We start from the raw sequence: 18066 nt of genomic DNA, 5'->3' as shown, positions 1-18066 counted from the left end.
TAGTAGTCAACATTCGCACCTTTATTGTTTTGTATGCTCTCAACAATATTATTTATACTGTTGTCTTCGGTGTCAGCTGCAAGGTATGCTAAATGCACCCAGATGCCACTAGTAATAGCCCTGTTTCTGGTACTTTTTTTTTTTTTTGGATGCTCAGGTTTTCATATCTGCTGAGAGATCACTTACTGGCAAGGCCCTTCCCATTTCCTTCCATTCCCTTTTACCTTCCTGACAGTTTACTTTGATGGTAGTTCTGTTTTTCCAGTTTCAAAGTCTTCTCTCAGTCTGAGCTTTCTTTGGAAACTCATGTTAATCAGATTATTTGTGAAACAGTCTTAGTATCATCTCAATAGGTTTTCCAGGTTTTGAGTGAGGAAGTTGTGTGGTCTCATGAGGAAGTTGAGCTGTGTATACCTCTCTTTATCACAGCTATCCTGATCATTCATTATCTACGAGTTGCTCCCTTTATTGCTACTTCTGGCAAGTATTGCAGTTTGCATAGGACTCTCTTTCTTTAGTGCCCATCACAGCAAAAACTCTTGAGCACCGTATGCCTCTGCTGAGAGAAACCCAATTGTGTTTGAAGTAAAAGATTTTTCATGCATGCAACTCATTACTTTAAACTTTTGCTGTTTATTAGAGGGAAGACTGTAGCATATGCATAAAAACAACAAAAAGAGCTAGACCAGAGACTGAAAGAACCCAGTTTTTAGGTTCCAATGGCTCATATTTGCCAGTGCAGCTTCCATAGAAAGCCTAAGGGATTTATAGTAAATGTCTGGTTTTGCATCCAGAGCTGCTGACAAACAAGCCTTCTCTTGATAGATGGATTCATTATCACCTCCTAATTACAAGCAGATTTCCAGGTGTGTAAACTACATTATATATATGAAACCTGCCTAGTGTTACACAATGCTGATCTAAGGGTCAGCCATAAGGGATCTATTGCTCCTCTTCTGTCATTGGGCCATATCAATCAGCTGTAGTTTTAACAGATAACCTTTAAAAAACCAACTTGAGTCATCACCTGGTAATGCTGACTGCTGTCAAGTTCAGCATCTCCAAATAAAGGAAGAAACTCAGCAAGTCTACAATATGTCATACTCATCAGTGCCAGTGTGTTAAAATACTTAAGGCCAGATGCTGCTCTTTTGAAAGAAAAGAAATCTGCTACATCAAACATTTAGGTGTTTTTCCAGCAAGAACATTCTGCCCTGGGATTCCTGGGGCTTCCATTGACTTGCAGTCAGAGAGAGCTCCATATACATCCGAGTCAGAATTTGACCCTTAAAAAGTAGTAAAATTTCTACCAGATCCTGCCCTTTGATTTTGCAGACCTGGCAGTAATAGGGGTTGGTAAGCCCTATGCATAAAAACTCCAACAACAAAAAACAACCCACACCACCACAGTCCTCCTTCAACTAATTCTGTATTCAAGGACAGATTTAAACATACTTTTCTGTGTTCCAGTCACTCCTTTTGAAGCTGGAATGGACTCCCTATTAATTTCCTAAATAAAAATACACTCAGCATCTTTCAAATGGGGACTAATGTTGACTGATACACATTCATGTTTGTGTTGGAAAAGTAAAATCGGGTCCTAATTGTCAGAAGAGTATCCATGACGCTTGTCCAGGGCAGTATACAAAACTTATCACACATGGCAAATATTGACCAAGTGTCCGTTCTAGGGAGTATACCTTGTGGCAGTGTAGTAACAGGGGCAGCATAATGTCAGTATCTAGGCTGTTAGTCTTGCATAGATTCTGCCCATTCTGCAGTATAGCGCTCCTTTCATAGTCTCATGATCTCACAATTAGGATACTTCTATATACATATAGCTCACTAACGCAATATGCCAAACCTGATTTTATTATGCATTGCAACACAATGTGTTGGCATGCTGGCTCTAAAGATCTTTTTGGGCACAGCCCTGCTCCCTTTGAAGTTAATAGGAGTTTGGCCATTGACTTCAGTGGGAGCGAGGATGGGCCTTTGATGTCCTGCAAACCTAGTGGAACAGCCCTTCAATATCAGCACTTTCCTGCATAAATCAACAGAGGTAGCAATCTCAAGCCTGTTTTGTATGAACAATCTGTTGAGTTTTGCTTGTGTGCTTAAATATAGCATTAGAAACTTATTCAGAGAGAAGTTTACCTCTATTGTTTATCCCAGAAGTGTGGGGATGATGCAGAATTTTATCTCATACAATTCCCAATCCATTCATTCTCAGAGGTGCTTCTTGTCCTTTGACTTGCAAAGTTCCAGCCTGTAGAAAAGGGATACTCCTTTTCTCTTTGGATAACAGAAACAATAATGGACCAAGTTATAGCTGCCACAGATTAAAATAAATGTTGGGCCCACTTTTGTTCTCAGTCGCTACTTCGTGACACCATTGAGTCAGTGGGGTTGAATGGGTAAAACTGAGATCAGAAGTTTGCCCATTATATTTATGATTCCCAGGCCGTTCATTGCTTTATGGACTGAGAATTCCCCAGGGATATCAGCAAATTAACATAAAGTTCCTGAGTGCTACACTTCGTATTAGGATCTGTGATTTACAGCTGACAGATATGTAACATCACATTTATTCAGAAAACTCCCTCACAGAAGGACACAGCTGTATATAGAGATGAATCAGAGTTATTCCAGTTAAGATTGGCATTAATTTTTCTGTGAAAAATTCCCTCCAGATTTGCATTCCTAATGATGTAATATTACTGAGTATGATTTTGAGTTCATTCCACCTACTTTGGGTCAAATGACATGCTTTGGGGGCATTCAAGAGAAAGACTTGTACTTCTGGAGAGCTGCTTTTTATGTAGGATACCATCAGACTCTCATTCAGGTGTGGACTCCGATGTCATTTACTTAATTTTATAAATAAAGGCAAAATTCTGTAATCTGGATTGGACTGTATTGCGTGGCCCCCTGAAAAATATTAAATGAACTGTGTGTTTCTGTTTCTCATGAATCCCCTTTTATAACCCATTATGCTGTTTGATTATTTCCTCTGGGTTGTACAGGAAACAGTGAGTGGGTGATTAATAACCTGCCTCAATTTTACTTTCCCCTCTTGCTGCCTTGTCAAGAAATAATGTGACCTGCAGATGTTTGAACAAAGTAATACATTGTGTTATGACAGATGTTGTTGGGACTTGCTCAATGAAAGTCAGCTTATCAGCAGTGGTGGAAACTCAGGTATTTTTGTGACTTTGATCTTCCTTTGTCTTTTGCTTAAATTTTGAGTGTGCTGAAAACTCCAACAAAACAAGACATCACCCCCCCGCAAACAGCGTAGAGATGACTATTAGCCCCACAGATCCAGGAGACAGCCAAGAAACAAGTTTGTTGAAGTAAGAGGCAGAATTAACTCTAAAAATTAGCCTTCACAGATGGTAGAAGTGGCATAATGTACGTAAGAGGCACTGTATACGTAAATCCCCTCTTTCGTTTCTACTTTAAAAGGAGGATAGTGAAAATAGAGCCTTGCGCTTGAGCAAATGAAAACTGTCAGTCATAGCTAATTATATCAACCACGTCAGTCTTCACAATGCTTAACATTGTTTGGAGTAGGTGAGTAATGGAAATTAAAATCATTATTATAATCAGTTAGTTGGAAAGCTGGTGGAGAGGGGTAGGTGACAAGAGACTGTTTCCAAGCAGTAATACTCACTCCGTGTGGAAGATTCAGACTGACAGTAGTACCTCAGAGCAAGAGGTCTGACTGAATGAAATTACAAGCAGACTGAATCTTTTAAGAATTGTAAAACCTTTGTTGCTAGTAATTTCTAAGGAGCCAGCCTTCAGCATGCTCTTGAATCATCAGGTAGTGCAGCTGGATTGGATATGTTTGTACTTGGAAAGCAGTTGGTCATGTTGCATAGCACTGAATGCACACTTGCATCACAGTGTCTAATTGGGAATGCCACCCACCCACATCCATGTCTTTTTGTTCTCTCAAATCATTTTCTGTCATGTTTGAACAGTATACAGTATCACAGTGAGGTATTACAACATTTGTTAGGAATAGAAGACAAAAGTAAAAGCAGTTATGCTGTATATAAGAGCACACAGATACCCAACTATTGGAAGAAAATATGCTCCATTTTTGATGTTGGCTGTTCTTTTATAAACTCATAAGAGAAAAGACAAACCATGCATACAAACTGCTATAACACAAGTTCTGGAACTTAGAATTTGTGGTCATGGGCTGGGGTAGAATATAGACATGTGCTGGATAGGTGTCTAAACATGGAAAATGACTTAAAAGCTCAGTACTCCGTCTGTTCAGCAAAAGAGTGAAATGGGGACTGTACAATTATGCAATCTACACACATGCCTACTGTTACTACAGACGCTTAATCTTTCAATATTTCGTTCATCCCAGACGTCTGGTATCATTCAGAGCACATCAGTGTGTAGTTTCTGATTGCTGTGTTTCAAATCAACATGTAAAAATATCAAGTTTGAGGAAGAAAAAACAGACTTATATAGAGAAGATAAATGATTGAAAGGCTCTCTTGGCAGCAGAGTGATACCTCATCCACATACCAAGCAGACACTAGTTACTCTCTCCTTCTTGTAAGGTCACCTTTAGATGGACCTTGTTAAAATAGTCACAGGGATTCTTTTCACAGACTTCAGTGTAACAGCCGTGTTAGTCTGTATTCGCAAAAAGAAAAGGAGTACTTGTGGCACCTTAGAGACATCAGATGCATACTGTGGAAACTGCAGAAGACATTATATACACAGAGACCATGAAACAATACGTTGGAGGGGTTTTAGTTGGGGGCTGAAGGTGACGGCTAGTGGCGTTCTGTTATTTTCTTTGTTGGGCCTGTCCTGTAGTAGGTGACTTCTGGGAACTCTTCTGGCTCTATCAATCTGTTTCTTCACTTCCGCAGGTGGGTATTGTAGTTGTAAGAATGCTTGATAGAGATCTTGTAGGTGTTTGTCTCTATCTGAGGGGTTGGAGCAAATGCGGTTGTATCGCAGAGCTTGGCTGTAGACGATGGATCGTGTGGTGTGGTCAGGGTGAAAGCTGGAGGCATGTAGGTAGGAATAGCGGTCAGTAGGTTTCCAGTATAGGGTGGTGTTTATGTGACCATCATTTATTAGCACTGTAGTGTCCAGGAAGTGGATCTCTTGTGTGGACTGGACCAGGCTGAGGTTAATGGTGGGATGGAAATTGTTGAAATCATGGTGGAATTCCTCAAGGGCTTCTTTTCCATGGGTCCAGATGATGAAGATGTCATCAATATAGCACAAGTAGAGTAGGGGCGTTAGGGGACGAGAGCTGAGGAAGCGTTGTTCTAAATCAGCCATAAAAATGTTGGCATACTGTGGGGCCATGCGGGTACCCATAGCAGTGCCGCTGATCTGAAAGTATACATTGTCCCCAAATGTAAAATAGTTATGGGTAAGGACAAAGTCACAAAGTTCAGCCACCAGGTTAGCCATGACATTATCGGGGATAGTGTTCTTGACGGCTTGTAGTCCATCTTTGTGTGGAATGTTGGTGTAGAGGGTTTCTACATCCATAGTGGCCAGGATGGTGTTATCAGGAAGATCACCAATGGATTGTAGTTTCATCAGGAAGTCAGTGGTGTCTTGAAGGTAGCTGGGAGTGCAGGTAGCGTTGGGCATGAGGAGGGAGTCTACAGAGCCAGACAATCCTGCTGTCAGGGTGCCAATGCCTGAGATGATGCGGCGCCCAGGATTTCCAGGTTTATGGATCTTGGGTAGTAACAGAACGCCACTAGCCGTCACCTTCAGCCCCCAACTAAAACCCCTCTAACGCATTATTAAGGATCTACAACCTATCCTGAAGGATGACCCAACACTCTCACAAATCCTGGGAGACAGGCCAGTCCTTGCCTACAGACAGCCCCCCAACCTGAAGCAAATACTCACCAACAACCACATACCACACAACAGAACCACTAACCCAGGAACCTATCCTTGCAACAAAGCCCGTTGCCAACTGTGCCCACATATCTATTCAGGGGACACCATCACAGGGCCTAATCACATCAGCCACACTATCAGAGGCTCGTTCACCTGCACATCCACCAATGTGATATATGCCATCATGTGCCAGCAATGCCCCTCTGCCATGTACATTGGTCAAACTGGACAGTCTCTACGTAAAAGAATAAATGGATACAAATCAGATGTCAAGAATTATAACATTCATAAACCAGTCGGAGAACACTTCAATCTCTCTGGTCATGCAATCACAGACATGAAGGTCGCTATCTTAAAACAAAAAAACTTCAAATCCAGACTCCAGCTAGAAACTGCTGAATTGGAATTCATTTGCAAATTGGATACTATTAATTTAGGCTTAAATAGAGACTGGGAGTGGCTAAGTCATTATGCAAGGTAGCCTATTTCCCCTTGTTTTTTCCTACCCCCTCCCCCCCAGATGTTCTGGTTAAACTTGGATTTATGCTGGAAATGGCCCACCTTGATTGTCATGCACACTGTAGGGAGAGTGGTCACTTTGGATGAGCTATTGCCAGCAGGAGAGTGAGTTTGTGTGTGTGTGTTTTTTGGGAAAAGGGGGGAGGGTGAGAAAACCTGTATTTGTGCTGGAAATGTCCCACCTTGATTTTCATGCACGTTGTAAGGAGAGTGGTCACTTTGGATAGGCTATTACCAGCAGGAGAGTGAGTTTGTGTGTGGGGTTTTTGGAGGGGGGTGAGGGGGTGAGAGAACCTGGATTTGTGCAGGAAATGGCCCACCTTGATTATCATACACATTGTGAAGAGAGTGGTCACTTTGGATGGGCTATTACCAGCAGGAGAGTGAGTTTGTGGGGCGGGGGGGGGTGGAGGGTGAGAAAACCTGGATTTGTGCTGGAAATGGCCCAACTTGATGATCACTTTAGATAAGCTATTACCAGCAGGAGAGTGGGGTGGGAGGAGGTACTGTTTCATGGTCTCTGTGTGTATATAATGTCTTCTGCAGTTTCCACAGTATGCATCCGATGAAGTGAGCTGTAGCTCACGAAAGCTCATGCTCAAATAAATTGGTTAGTCTCTAAGGTGCCACAAGTACTCCTTTTCTTTTTTCACAGACTGGCACTCTTGAAAATAATCATTATAGTTCATATCTGTATAACTGCTCATGAGGAAGTGTCCTTGGTTTTGCTTGGTGAAAAGCAACAGATAAATTGATACCAGTGAGAGACTGCACATTCAGTGATGTTCGTTTTGATGTGGTGGTTATTGTTACACTGCTCTAGATCTGCATGTGCAACTCCCAGTGATGGAAATGGGAGTTCTACAGTGGACCAAAAGCTGTATATTACTCTTTGTCTCGTGCACAATGATATCATACACTGAGTGAGTCCCATTTCTTTACTCAAGGAACCAAATTCTTTCTCTCGTCACTTTTGACTCCAAAATACCGAGAGCCTCCAATAAAGTGCTGAGAATTGTGCAAAGCTCAGTGGGAGTGGAGGATGCTCAGCATATCACAGAATCAGCTCCTCTCTCTCTGCTCTTTACTTTCCCTTACACTAAAGTGCATCATCTTACAATAACATTAAGAAATCTGAGAACAATGGTAGAGAATGAACATCAAGGACTTTAAAAAAAAATCTGCTAAGGAGAGGTTTCTGTAGAACATCTGATTTAAGCAATGACAATTAAAAAGAAACTGAAGTGGTCTTCCTTTGAAATCACATAGGCACCACATTGCATTATCACAAGAATTCGCATGCAAGAACAGTTTGCAGATGGTTTGCATTGGCATAAGTTATGTAGATGCTTTAGGGAACAGATGGCATCATGGTTTCTGATGGCAAATGTGAATTTATAGTACCCACAACATGTTTAGGTCTTTTGCCTGTAGCTGAAAAAGCAACAAAAATGATGTGGAAGCTGAGCACTGTAAATCAATGTTCCCGTGCCTTTGCCACTTTAGCTCCAGATAAGATTTAGTTTGGTCTTACTGAAATTGGAGATCTTTTGAGTACCACATTGATTCCATCCACTTGCTCATGACTCTGTGTGTATGCACCCTTTATAATTAATAGACCTGCTTGACACGTAAGGGTCAGAGAGTTAAGAGATCAAGCAGCATTTAATCTAAATGTTCTTAATTTGTGACATAAAATTGAATGTGGAAAATTTTGATTTTCTGGGCATATTTATAGATTGCTCAATGTCAGTTGATTGATTTTTTTATACAGTAGACTTCCTAAATATTTCTAGAAAGGATAAAAATAATAGCATGTGTTCACAGCATGAATTGATTCTGGATACCATTTGCACTTATATGCTCAGTAAAATATGTATCAACACACATTAATTAGTATAGACTACAATAACTGCTACTTATTTGGGACACAAGTTGGAATTTCTGCAGTTCCCTTAAAGATTCAAGGAAATATTTAAAAAACAAGAACCTTGGGGGAAAAACAAAAGCAAATAAGCAATGGGGTCACTTAGATTACTGTGTAATTATTGTATTGAATTCAGAATATAATTATTATTGTGGTGTACTCCCTAATTATTTAAATGCTTGTAAAATTGATTTTATGTAAACACAGCGTGTTCTAAAACAGCCAGCTCTTTGCAGTGAACATAAGTTGTTTAAAATTTATTGACCTGTCGTTCACATGTGTTACTTTACTAGCACTTAATGGTCTGTTTAGATAGTCTTGGTGTGTATGAACTCCCTGTGCGCTACTCCAAGCACCACACGTTGACAGGTAGCTGCCATGTAGATAAAATAAGGGGCCCCATTCCACAACATACAGGGACACACAATCATTAGTTATTTTCTAATCTAAAGCAGGGATTTCCTCAGCAGCCAGAGGAAAAGAAAAGTGTTCTGCCTTTGCATTGTCTTTGCGTCTAACTGAACTCAACCCTAGGTACAACACACAGGAAGCCTGAAAGCAAACAAATAGGAAATTCAACTGTTGTTCTGAGTGAAATTGATTGTAGGGGCTTGATTTTTAAGCATATGATTTTGTTGGCACCCGAGATTAAAATTAATTCTTAATTAATTAATTCTTTGAAGTTGCACCAACTAATGCCCTAAAAAAATTACTGAAAGGTGCTGGGGAGGAGGGAGATTACTTTGGCAATAAACAGCGATCACTGTGAAAACCCAGTTGTATTTAAATTTACTGTGGTATCTTTCATTCTGAGGAAATACTGTAAACACTAGAATAGTGGTAAATACTTTGAAATAGAAGGCATCAGTTTTAATGGTGCCCACTGTACACACACATTTGTCATACCCAAACTACCATTTCTTAATTTCTAGAGTAAGAGTGGTTTTTGAAAGTGTTCAGATTGTATTTTGTTGGCATAGGGAGGAATGATTATAGTATATCCAAATAATTGTCACCAACTATCATATCCTTTTGCTGTTCTATCCATACACATACGAGAGGTCTCATGTGTTTTCGGTTTTTAGGGCTATTTCTGTTGAAGTGGACGAAAACAAAAATTGCCTGAGTTGGGGGGACTACAGTTAAGCAGCTAAATTCATATTTATGATCTTAAATAAATGAATGGCCTGATTTTCAGTGGTGCTTAGCACTTGTAGCACTCAATGAAGTGTGCGAGGACTGTGAATGCTCAGAAACTCTGAAAATGGTACTTACATATGGATTCATGGATCCAATTTTAAACAGCCGAGTTTGAAAATGTTGGCCTAAATTGCTGTGAAGTGTTGTGTCATGTCTCTAATCCAGTCTTTAGATGTTGGAATGAGAATTTAAAACCAAGAACAAAAGAAAACTAACTTGATCAATCCATCTGTGCAGTATGTGGATCTGTGTATCTATATACATATTTTATAGGGTTTTAAAGGAAAAATTAATGTAATTTTATTCTTTACTCAGCTTCTGCAGTTGCATATCATGTAACGGGTACATTATATTTGTATTCACACTTGGGCCAAATTCTGTTTTGTCACACTGGTAGAAATCCAGAGTTACTCTGTTGTCTCCAGTGGATTTACACCTATGTAATTTGTCTAGGTGTATGCAGTACCGTAGGTAAGGAAAAATCTGTGTCATGTTTCACTTGCTGTATCAGTAAAGACATGTATCCATGTACATTTGAAACTGCCCTGAATTCCCTGTGGATTGCAAAATTCCAAAATCCCTGGCCTTTTGAAAACTCCACAGATATTAAATCATTCACTGTCCTGGAATGCACTTGGGTTTGCAATGCATATGGCTATAAACCATAAATAATTATGAACAATTATAAAAAAGAGGTGGCCAAGAAAGTTCTGGCTGGCCCATGTAGATCTAGAGTGCTCTGGGTTTGTGTGATGGGGTATGCATACTCCATCCTGGACAAAAGGGGGTTAACCCCACACTATGGGTGGCGGAAGTCCCACCCCTCAGACCGTGCTGGACATGTTCCAACTACTGCCTCAGTATAAAAGGGAGCAGCCCAGCTCATTCTAGGCTGACAGCTGGAGGGGAAGGACCTGGGGCGGAAGTTCCAGCCGAAGAGCCATCACAGCCTTTGTCTGTGGGAACTGGAGACCCTGAAAGCCAGACCAGAGAGCTGCAAATGAGGAGCCCGGGAGCCCCAGTGCTCAATGGACTACAACGCCTGGAAATGCAGTAGGAAGTGACCCAGGGAGGGTGCGCAAGTGGTACGTCCCACGCGAGGTGAGGTCAGCGTGTTTCAGTGGGAGTCCCCTCTGATCCAGTGGCTGTTACAACCCTGATGGCGGCCCCTTCCTCCTCCCCGGATACTGGTCATTGGGCCTTACTGCCAAGGGGCTGTGACATTGACTCCGGCCACTGGGCCTCATTAGCCCGTACCAGAGGGCTATTATGTGGACCCTGGCCTTTAGGCCACATTGCCCTATGCCTGTGGGCGGTTATATTGACTCTAGTCCCTGGACTGCATTGCCCTGAATGTAAGGGGCACCATAACCGACTCTGGCCACTAGGCTGCACTGTTTCAAACACAGGGACTGCAGGAAGTGACTCTGGCCACTTTTGGCCTCGAGGCTGTTGGGGAGACTGTAATGGCGGTGGTATCACAACCCTGCCCCAAAAGGGGGACGAGGTGTGCATACTCAGTGGCACGTGGTGGAGAATGCAGGCAGCGATCAGCGACGTACTGAGAGGCCCCAGGGGGAGGAGATTATTATTAGAGTAATCCTCCATCACCTGCCTACTTGTCGCTTTGCCCAAGATGGAGACTGAGAAGATTTTAAAATGGATGCTGGAAAGTTGGCAGCAGCAGGCAACCCAGCAACAGCAGGCTCAGCTGATGCAACAGATCACCAGTCAATGCCAGCTCCAGAAGGCCCAGCATCAGGAGCAGCAGCAGCTGCTCCAAGAGTTGGCTATTCAGAACAAGACCCAGCAAGAACACCCAGCTTTGTTGATGTGCCCGACCGATGTGTCGAACCCCAAGCCCAACTGGACAGGACCCGGGGGCTCTTCCCCCTGGCCTGGTAATACGACTCTCAAAAATGAGACCTAGTGATGACCCTGAGGCATTTTTGGTGACTTTCAAACAGGTAGCCACGGCTGCCAGGTGGCCACCAGAGCACTGGGCAACCCTATTAATGCCCTATCTGATAGGGCCAGCCCAGGCGGCCTACTGGGGGTTAAATCCACACGATGCCCTAGTATATGAGAGCGTGAACACCGCCATCCTGGACCAGACCGGAATTAATCCTAACACTGAACCGATGGCACTTCCGCCAAGAAAGGTACCCACAGAGAGCTAGGCCCCGGGCAGTAGACCGTTTGAGGGACAACACCTGGTGATGGTTGGAGCCAGAGAAACGATCGGCTGCATAGCATGAAGGACACCAATCCTAGGATTATATGTTGGTACCTCTCCCTCCAACCTTATGATTTCCACATCTGTCACTGACCGGGTAAGGCTCATGCCAATGCGGACTTCCAGCCAAAGAGCCATCACAGCCTTTACCTGTGGGAATTGGAGACCCTGAGAGCCAGACTGGAGGGCTACAGTTGACGGAGCCGCAGGGAATCACCCATGCTGAAGAGCCCAGGAGCCCCGGTGCTCAATGGACTACAACGCCTGAAAAAGCGTTAGGAAGTGACTCAGGGAAAGTGCGCGAGTAGTACCTCCCACATGAGTGAGGTCAGCATATTTCGGTGGGAGTCCCTGCTGACCCCCACCGAAGGCTCGGTGCAGTTGGGTAGGCCCGGGCCTCCCTACCCGGGCTGCCATCCACCTGGTGGCAGCCCATTCCTCCTCCCCAGATACGGGCCATTGGGCCACACTGCCCCGCACCTAGGGGCTGCGACATTGACTGCAGCCATTCGGCCGCATTAGCTCATAACCAGAGGGCTATTATATGGACCCTGTCTGATAGGCTGCATTGCCCTGTGCCTGAGGGCGGTTATATTGACTCTAGTCACTAGACCGCGTTGCCCTGTACATAAGGGCTGCTGGAATTGACTTGGGCCACTAGGCTGCGCTGCACTGAACACAGGGGCTGCCGGAGATGACTCTGGCCTCTTTCGGCCTCGAGGCTTTTGGAGAGACTGTAACAGCGGTGGTATCACAACTCCGCCCCACCCCAGAAGGGGGACATACCCAGGGACAGTTTGGGTTTGTTTTTTTCCATTTAAAAGGGGTTCAGAATCATCCTACTAGCTTACACATTAAATGTAAAAATGGGTACTTTAAACAAGCAGGGCAAAATTTTAATTTCTAGTAGCATCAGAAATATCACCAGGATCCTGACAGGTACATGCCATGAGACCAGTGTTAGTTTCAAAAGCACTATTTGTGAAGAGGACTTTTAAACAATTCTGTCCTGCCCAGTTGTGCAACACATCTCTCCGTGGTTTTCCACCTTGCTTTTACCGAGAAACAGCAAAATGAGTTAAGGAGAGTATTCCTGCCGATGTTCTCTGCCTTCAAAACTGCCGTGTTGTATTTTTAATGTATTTTTGTCACTATTTCTTTTTACTAATAATTGGCCTGATTTTTAGTGGTGTTGATCACCTGCAACTCCCTTTGTATTCATAGGAGCTATAAGAGTTTGGCACCCTTGAAAATCAAGCTCAGGGATACAAACTATTGAAAATATTGAAATTCTTCAGGTCATCAACACTTCAGAGCAAGGCACTGTGCCAAAAATATTGTCGGTTCAAAGCAAATAATACTGTGCAGAACTGTCGCAATTAAATGCTTTCTTAATAGTTATGTTTGTTTTAACAGATAGCTCTAATGCTAATTTCCAACCGTTAATTTGTTAGAAAACTAGTAACCTTTAAGAGGCTTCATCAGTAATAGTTGCAAGCAGAAAAGTAATAGTTGCAAGCTGAGAGGCACAGCAAAGAACTCACAGCTCATGAGGATGGGAATGGCTGTAATGGCTTTAAGCCACCTTTGCTTTCTCCTCATTCTGGGCTGTTCTGCAGCCTCTGGCCTAACTCAGGATATGTCTACGCTGCCGCTGGGAGGTGTAATTCCAAGCTTGGGTAGCTCTGCTCAAACTAGCATGCTGAAAATAGCAGCGTGGCTCAGCCACCTGAGTACACATATAGGATTTCAGACAGGATTGTACTCGGGGTGGGTAGCCCAAGCCACCCACATTGCTATGGCCATATGCTACTTTTAGCACTCTAGCTCAAGCAGAGCTAGTGCGTGTACATCTATCAGAGTTGGGAGTTATATCTCTTAGCCGTGGTGTAGACGTATCCTTAGGGCATGTCTACATTGCAAATAAAACGTATTTTTACCTGGGGTTAGCTTTTCATGTTAGCTAACTCAGGTTATAATAGCGGTGAAGATATGGCAACTCTGCTTTTAACTTGGGTTAGCAGCTCAAGTTGAACCCTGGGTTCTCCCATAGGCTTTAACTTGATTTGTTAATCCAAGTTTCCGTGTCTTCACTGGTATTTTAATCCAAGTTAGCTAATTAGTTAACCTGAGTTAAGAGTTCTTTTTAAGTGTAGATGTACCCTTAGATATCTCTGGGGCCCATCTGAATTATGGCAGCCTGCCAGGCTGCCTTGTGGGCTGTATCATTACCCAGAATCTCTGTGGTGCTGTGACACTGGCCCAGCCCCAAACCCACCTTTCTCTTTTAGGATTACATTTAAGAGTAGTAAATTGAGGATAAAGTGAGGGATTTTTGCAATCATCCAGATTTATAGTCACCACCGTATTACATGCTTGACCAGGGTTAAAATAACAAATGCAGTTGGATTGGGGGGCGGGGGGGCGGGGAGAATGTTATTTTCCATGCTGTTTCCTAGTAAACTGAAATGTGCAGGACTGCATAGTTGGGCGGGGGAAGGAGGTAATTCTTAATAATAAATAGAGCCTTTCATCAGTCACCAGTTTGAAATTAACCCAGGTCTATAGTGACCAAAGTCATTACTATCTAATGGCTGTTTAGTCCATGTGAAATAAGTTCAGTCCCATATGTAGGAGAGAGATGTTGCCACCACAAATCATTACCACTATACATTTGTTCAAACTAATACCCTTTGGTGGAATTGGCTTTAGAGAGGCCAGGAGTTGAATCAACATAGAGATTCCACCAGTTTCTCATCGCTGGCGGTGGTATTGCTGTGTATTGGCTAGGGAAGTAGGGAACCTGTGCTGCCATTGTATGTGCTATGTTTGTTCTGTCAGTAAGCTGGGCACCTCAGTTTGCAGTACTTTCTGTCTAGCTTATTTCATGGATCCTGAATTCACTTTGACATTAATAAATGGATAATATGTAGTATTTCTGGCTTACGCACTCAGTTTCGTTCAAAAATCATGAGATTTAAAAATAACACCACCAATTGTTGTTTGTTTGCCTTTCTGTTTCTGACCCTTTAGGGTGCACCACTCTAATCGTAGGTTTCAGAGTAGCAGCCTTGTTAGTCTGTATTCGCAAAAAGAAAAGGAGGACTTGTGGCACCAGTCTCTAAGGTGCCACAAGTACTCCTTTTTTTTCCCACTCTAATCATGTTTACAAGCTTTTCTCCCATGAAGAGGGCTAGAAACTTGCTATTTTTTTAAAGTGAAAACTGAGATCCTCACATAATCTCTTCACTTCAAGAGTTGGGCTTGAAGAAGAACAAGTATTGTCAGTCTCCTTGTAAATTTGAGAGTCAGCAACATCGTTTAACATTCTCTTAATACTTTGTATTCTTTTGCAACAAATGCATTGTTAGCAAGTGTTATCTGTTAAAATGATGACCATATCCCACTTTGATTTAACTTTGCTAAACCTAGTATATCTTCCCAGAATCAACAGTTTGAAGTACAGTCACGCATGGTAAGAAATCATGTGAAACTGGATGCCACTTCATGGCGAGGCAGAGCCTGCAGTTCACCACTGTACAGTGCTAATGCAGATTACAAAAGCTCTCTGTATGATCCACCATGCTAAAACACTTAAGATATTCAGCCACCAAGAATTGTTCTATAATGAGGTGGGAGTGCATCAGCTCGTACTTCAGATTTCTCTGTACCCTTGTGTAAAAATAGAGCTGTAAGCTGTCAGCATTCTTTCTCCTTTGAGAATGTGGTTTGCTTTATAAGGATTGGCACCACAATAGTGGGTGGGTTGGTACACTGTACATTCAACACCACAGATGCACAGTTGTTGTAGTCATGTAGATATGGCTTAGCAAGGAGTAATGGTTGGAAATGTGGTGTTTCCTGAAGCACAATACAAACTCTACGCAAAAATATTACTAAATAATTATTAAAATATTAACATGAGTGCCAAGCATATCCAAGATCATATTGGCACAAGAGGGGTGGGGGAAGAATATTTGGGTATTACAAATTTGAATTGAAAAAGCTTTTGGTTTTATACTGAAGAGTTAACTTTAAAAAGTTAGTATTATATTGGAAAATAGCAAAAGTGTGTGTCAGGTGGTTTGGGTTTTGCAAAACTTCATTAATCAGATTTTGATTTTGCAAAATAGAAACAAAAGATCAGAACATTGGTATTTCCACTGCTTCCACTATCATCTGAACACCTAAATGTTTCCAGAGTTGGCTCTTCTCTATTTTAAATTAAAGGTGTGTCCAAGCTAGCAGTTTCAGATCCAGATTTCATATACACCTAAGTTCTGGGACTTTGGGGTCCAGAGTTGATTTTGATTCAGCCAGTAAGATAGAAAAACTTAAAAAATCTGATGTGGTGGTGGGTTCAGAGTTTGAATATCCCTTGAAAGCTCCATTAAATGAGAATCCAGGGCTTTGAGGAAAGTCAGGCCTGTTTCTATTTTAAGTACCATAAAACAAATGACTATTTTAAGTACCATAAAACAAATGAAAATTGAAATCTAGTTTTAGATTTTTATGAAGGGCATTGGAGGATGTTTTACTTAGGAGCCTGTACAGTCCCCTATTAAAGCTTTTTCCTCTCAATGCCTAATATCTTAAAGAGGCCTATTAATTACATAAAAACCTCTTCTTTATCAGTTTACCCTGTATTGTTCCATTTTTACTCCACCTGCTGTTTTCTTACTTGTGATCTTTGCTTCCTCTTTCAGTTGGGTATGTGTTAGAAGCTGGTTTTGTAGAAATAAAATGACTCTCATTTATTTACACAGCAGCTGTCAAAGCATGATATTCTGTCCTGTAGAAGTAAGCAAAAAACAAAACAAAAACAGTTGAGCCCTGGCTTGCTGTCTGCAAATTACAGAGATTTGGAGATTTCACAGACCATCTTTTTATGAGAATTAGTAAAAGGAAAAATCCTGCCACAAATGCAAATACTTCTCAGTTCTTGTCACACATTTGTAACTTATAAAGTAATAGGTTCAGAATAAAGAAAGGTCTCTGTATCTTCCAATGATATATTTCAATCTCCATCTTTAGAGGTTTTTAAGGTCTGGCTTGACAAAGCCCTGGCTGGGATGATTTAGTGGGGGATTGGTCCTGCTTTGAGCAGGGGGTTGGACTAGATGACCTCCTGAGGTCCCTTCCAACCCTGATATTCTATGATTCTATGAATGAGAACTCAAAAAAGGGAAGCTGTTGCTTACCTCCTTGTGGTGTCTGTTTCATACAAGCCCTACGCAACTAATATTCAGGCTGGAAAAATTGGTTTCTTAAAAAAAAAAAATTAAAAAATCCCAACTATATTTTTCTTTTGGCAGTGAGAACAGGCTGTTTAGGAAAAGAGAAATCTAAGACCAGGACTCAAGGTAAGACTGGGTCATCTCTCATTTCTTCAGCAGCTACATAATGCGTGCAGCTGAGAGCTGCCATTTGGATCATAGCAAGGGAGAAACCACATCAGTTTATTTTCTTGCCTTGGAATACTTGTTTGTCATCAGTCTCCCTTCATATCTGTGTTCTGCTTGGAAGTAGTCTTTGTGCTGTATATGCATTTGCCAAGATGTTCATACAAACAATATTCCATTGTGGCCTGCTCTGCATATCTCTTATCTGCACCATATATATTCAGAAGCAAATTTGTTTGAGAGTGACAAGGAGCAAACTCTTCTGCCCCCTTCCCCTCCCCCACCCTTTTTTTCTTTTAGTTAGTCTGGACTTGCTACCATATATTTACTAAGGTCCCACTTCTATTCATGTTTTTATTAGGGAGGGGGAAAAAAGTCCAGATGCCTAACAAAGAAGCTTCTGTGTTCTCTGTTTAAAAAAATAAATAAATACTAGTTTCCTATGAAATGTTGATAGATGTACTCAGAGCTATTGTGGGGGGTGAAGAATTTGAATAGTCTTGTGGTTAAAGCACAGGAGTGGAAATTAGGAGAAGTGGAGTATACTTTCAGCTGTCATATACTCCTTGTGTGATCTTGGGGCATGTCACTTTACATCCCTGTGCCTCATTTTCCTATTAGCAAAACCGGGATCAAAATATCTAACTTGCATGGTTGTTGAAGGCTACATTTATTAATGCCTGTAAAATGTTTTGAGAACTTTGGCTGGAAGACACTGCAGAAATGCAAAATACTGTTGTTTAGTGTGGCAAAACTATGAAAGTTTGATGTGGAATATATGCCGTTTAGTAGAACTGTAGAGCCAGGGTAAAAGTTTTACAGTGGTATAAATCACATTTAGTGACTCTGAACTCTAAAATGGTCAGATTAGT

General features: G+C 41.9%; 1 protein-coding gene across 1 annotated transcript in view; it reads left to right on the top strand.

Moving 5' to 3' along the window:
• RARB (retinoic acid receptor beta) overlaps nucleotides 1-18066 on the top strand; it is a 501245-nt gene that overhangs the window by 333093 nt on the left and 150086 nt on the right. Inside the window, 1 exon segment of the mRNA XM_043540918.1 lies at nucleotides 17108-17155. Within this exon segment, the coding sequence (XP_043396853.1) occupies nucleotides 17108-17155 (48 nt within the window).

The sequence above is a fragment of the Chelonia mydas genome, chromosome 2, assembly GCF_015237465.2.
Source record: "Chelonia mydas isolate rCheMyd1 chromosome 2, rCheMyd1.pri.v2, whole genome shotgun sequence".
Lineage (NCBI taxonomy): Eukaryota > Metazoa > Chordata > Testudines > Cheloniidae > Chelonia > Chelonia mydas.
The sequence above is the reverse complement of the archived record's forward strand: the minus strand, read 5'-3'. Positions and strand labels throughout refer to the sequence as shown.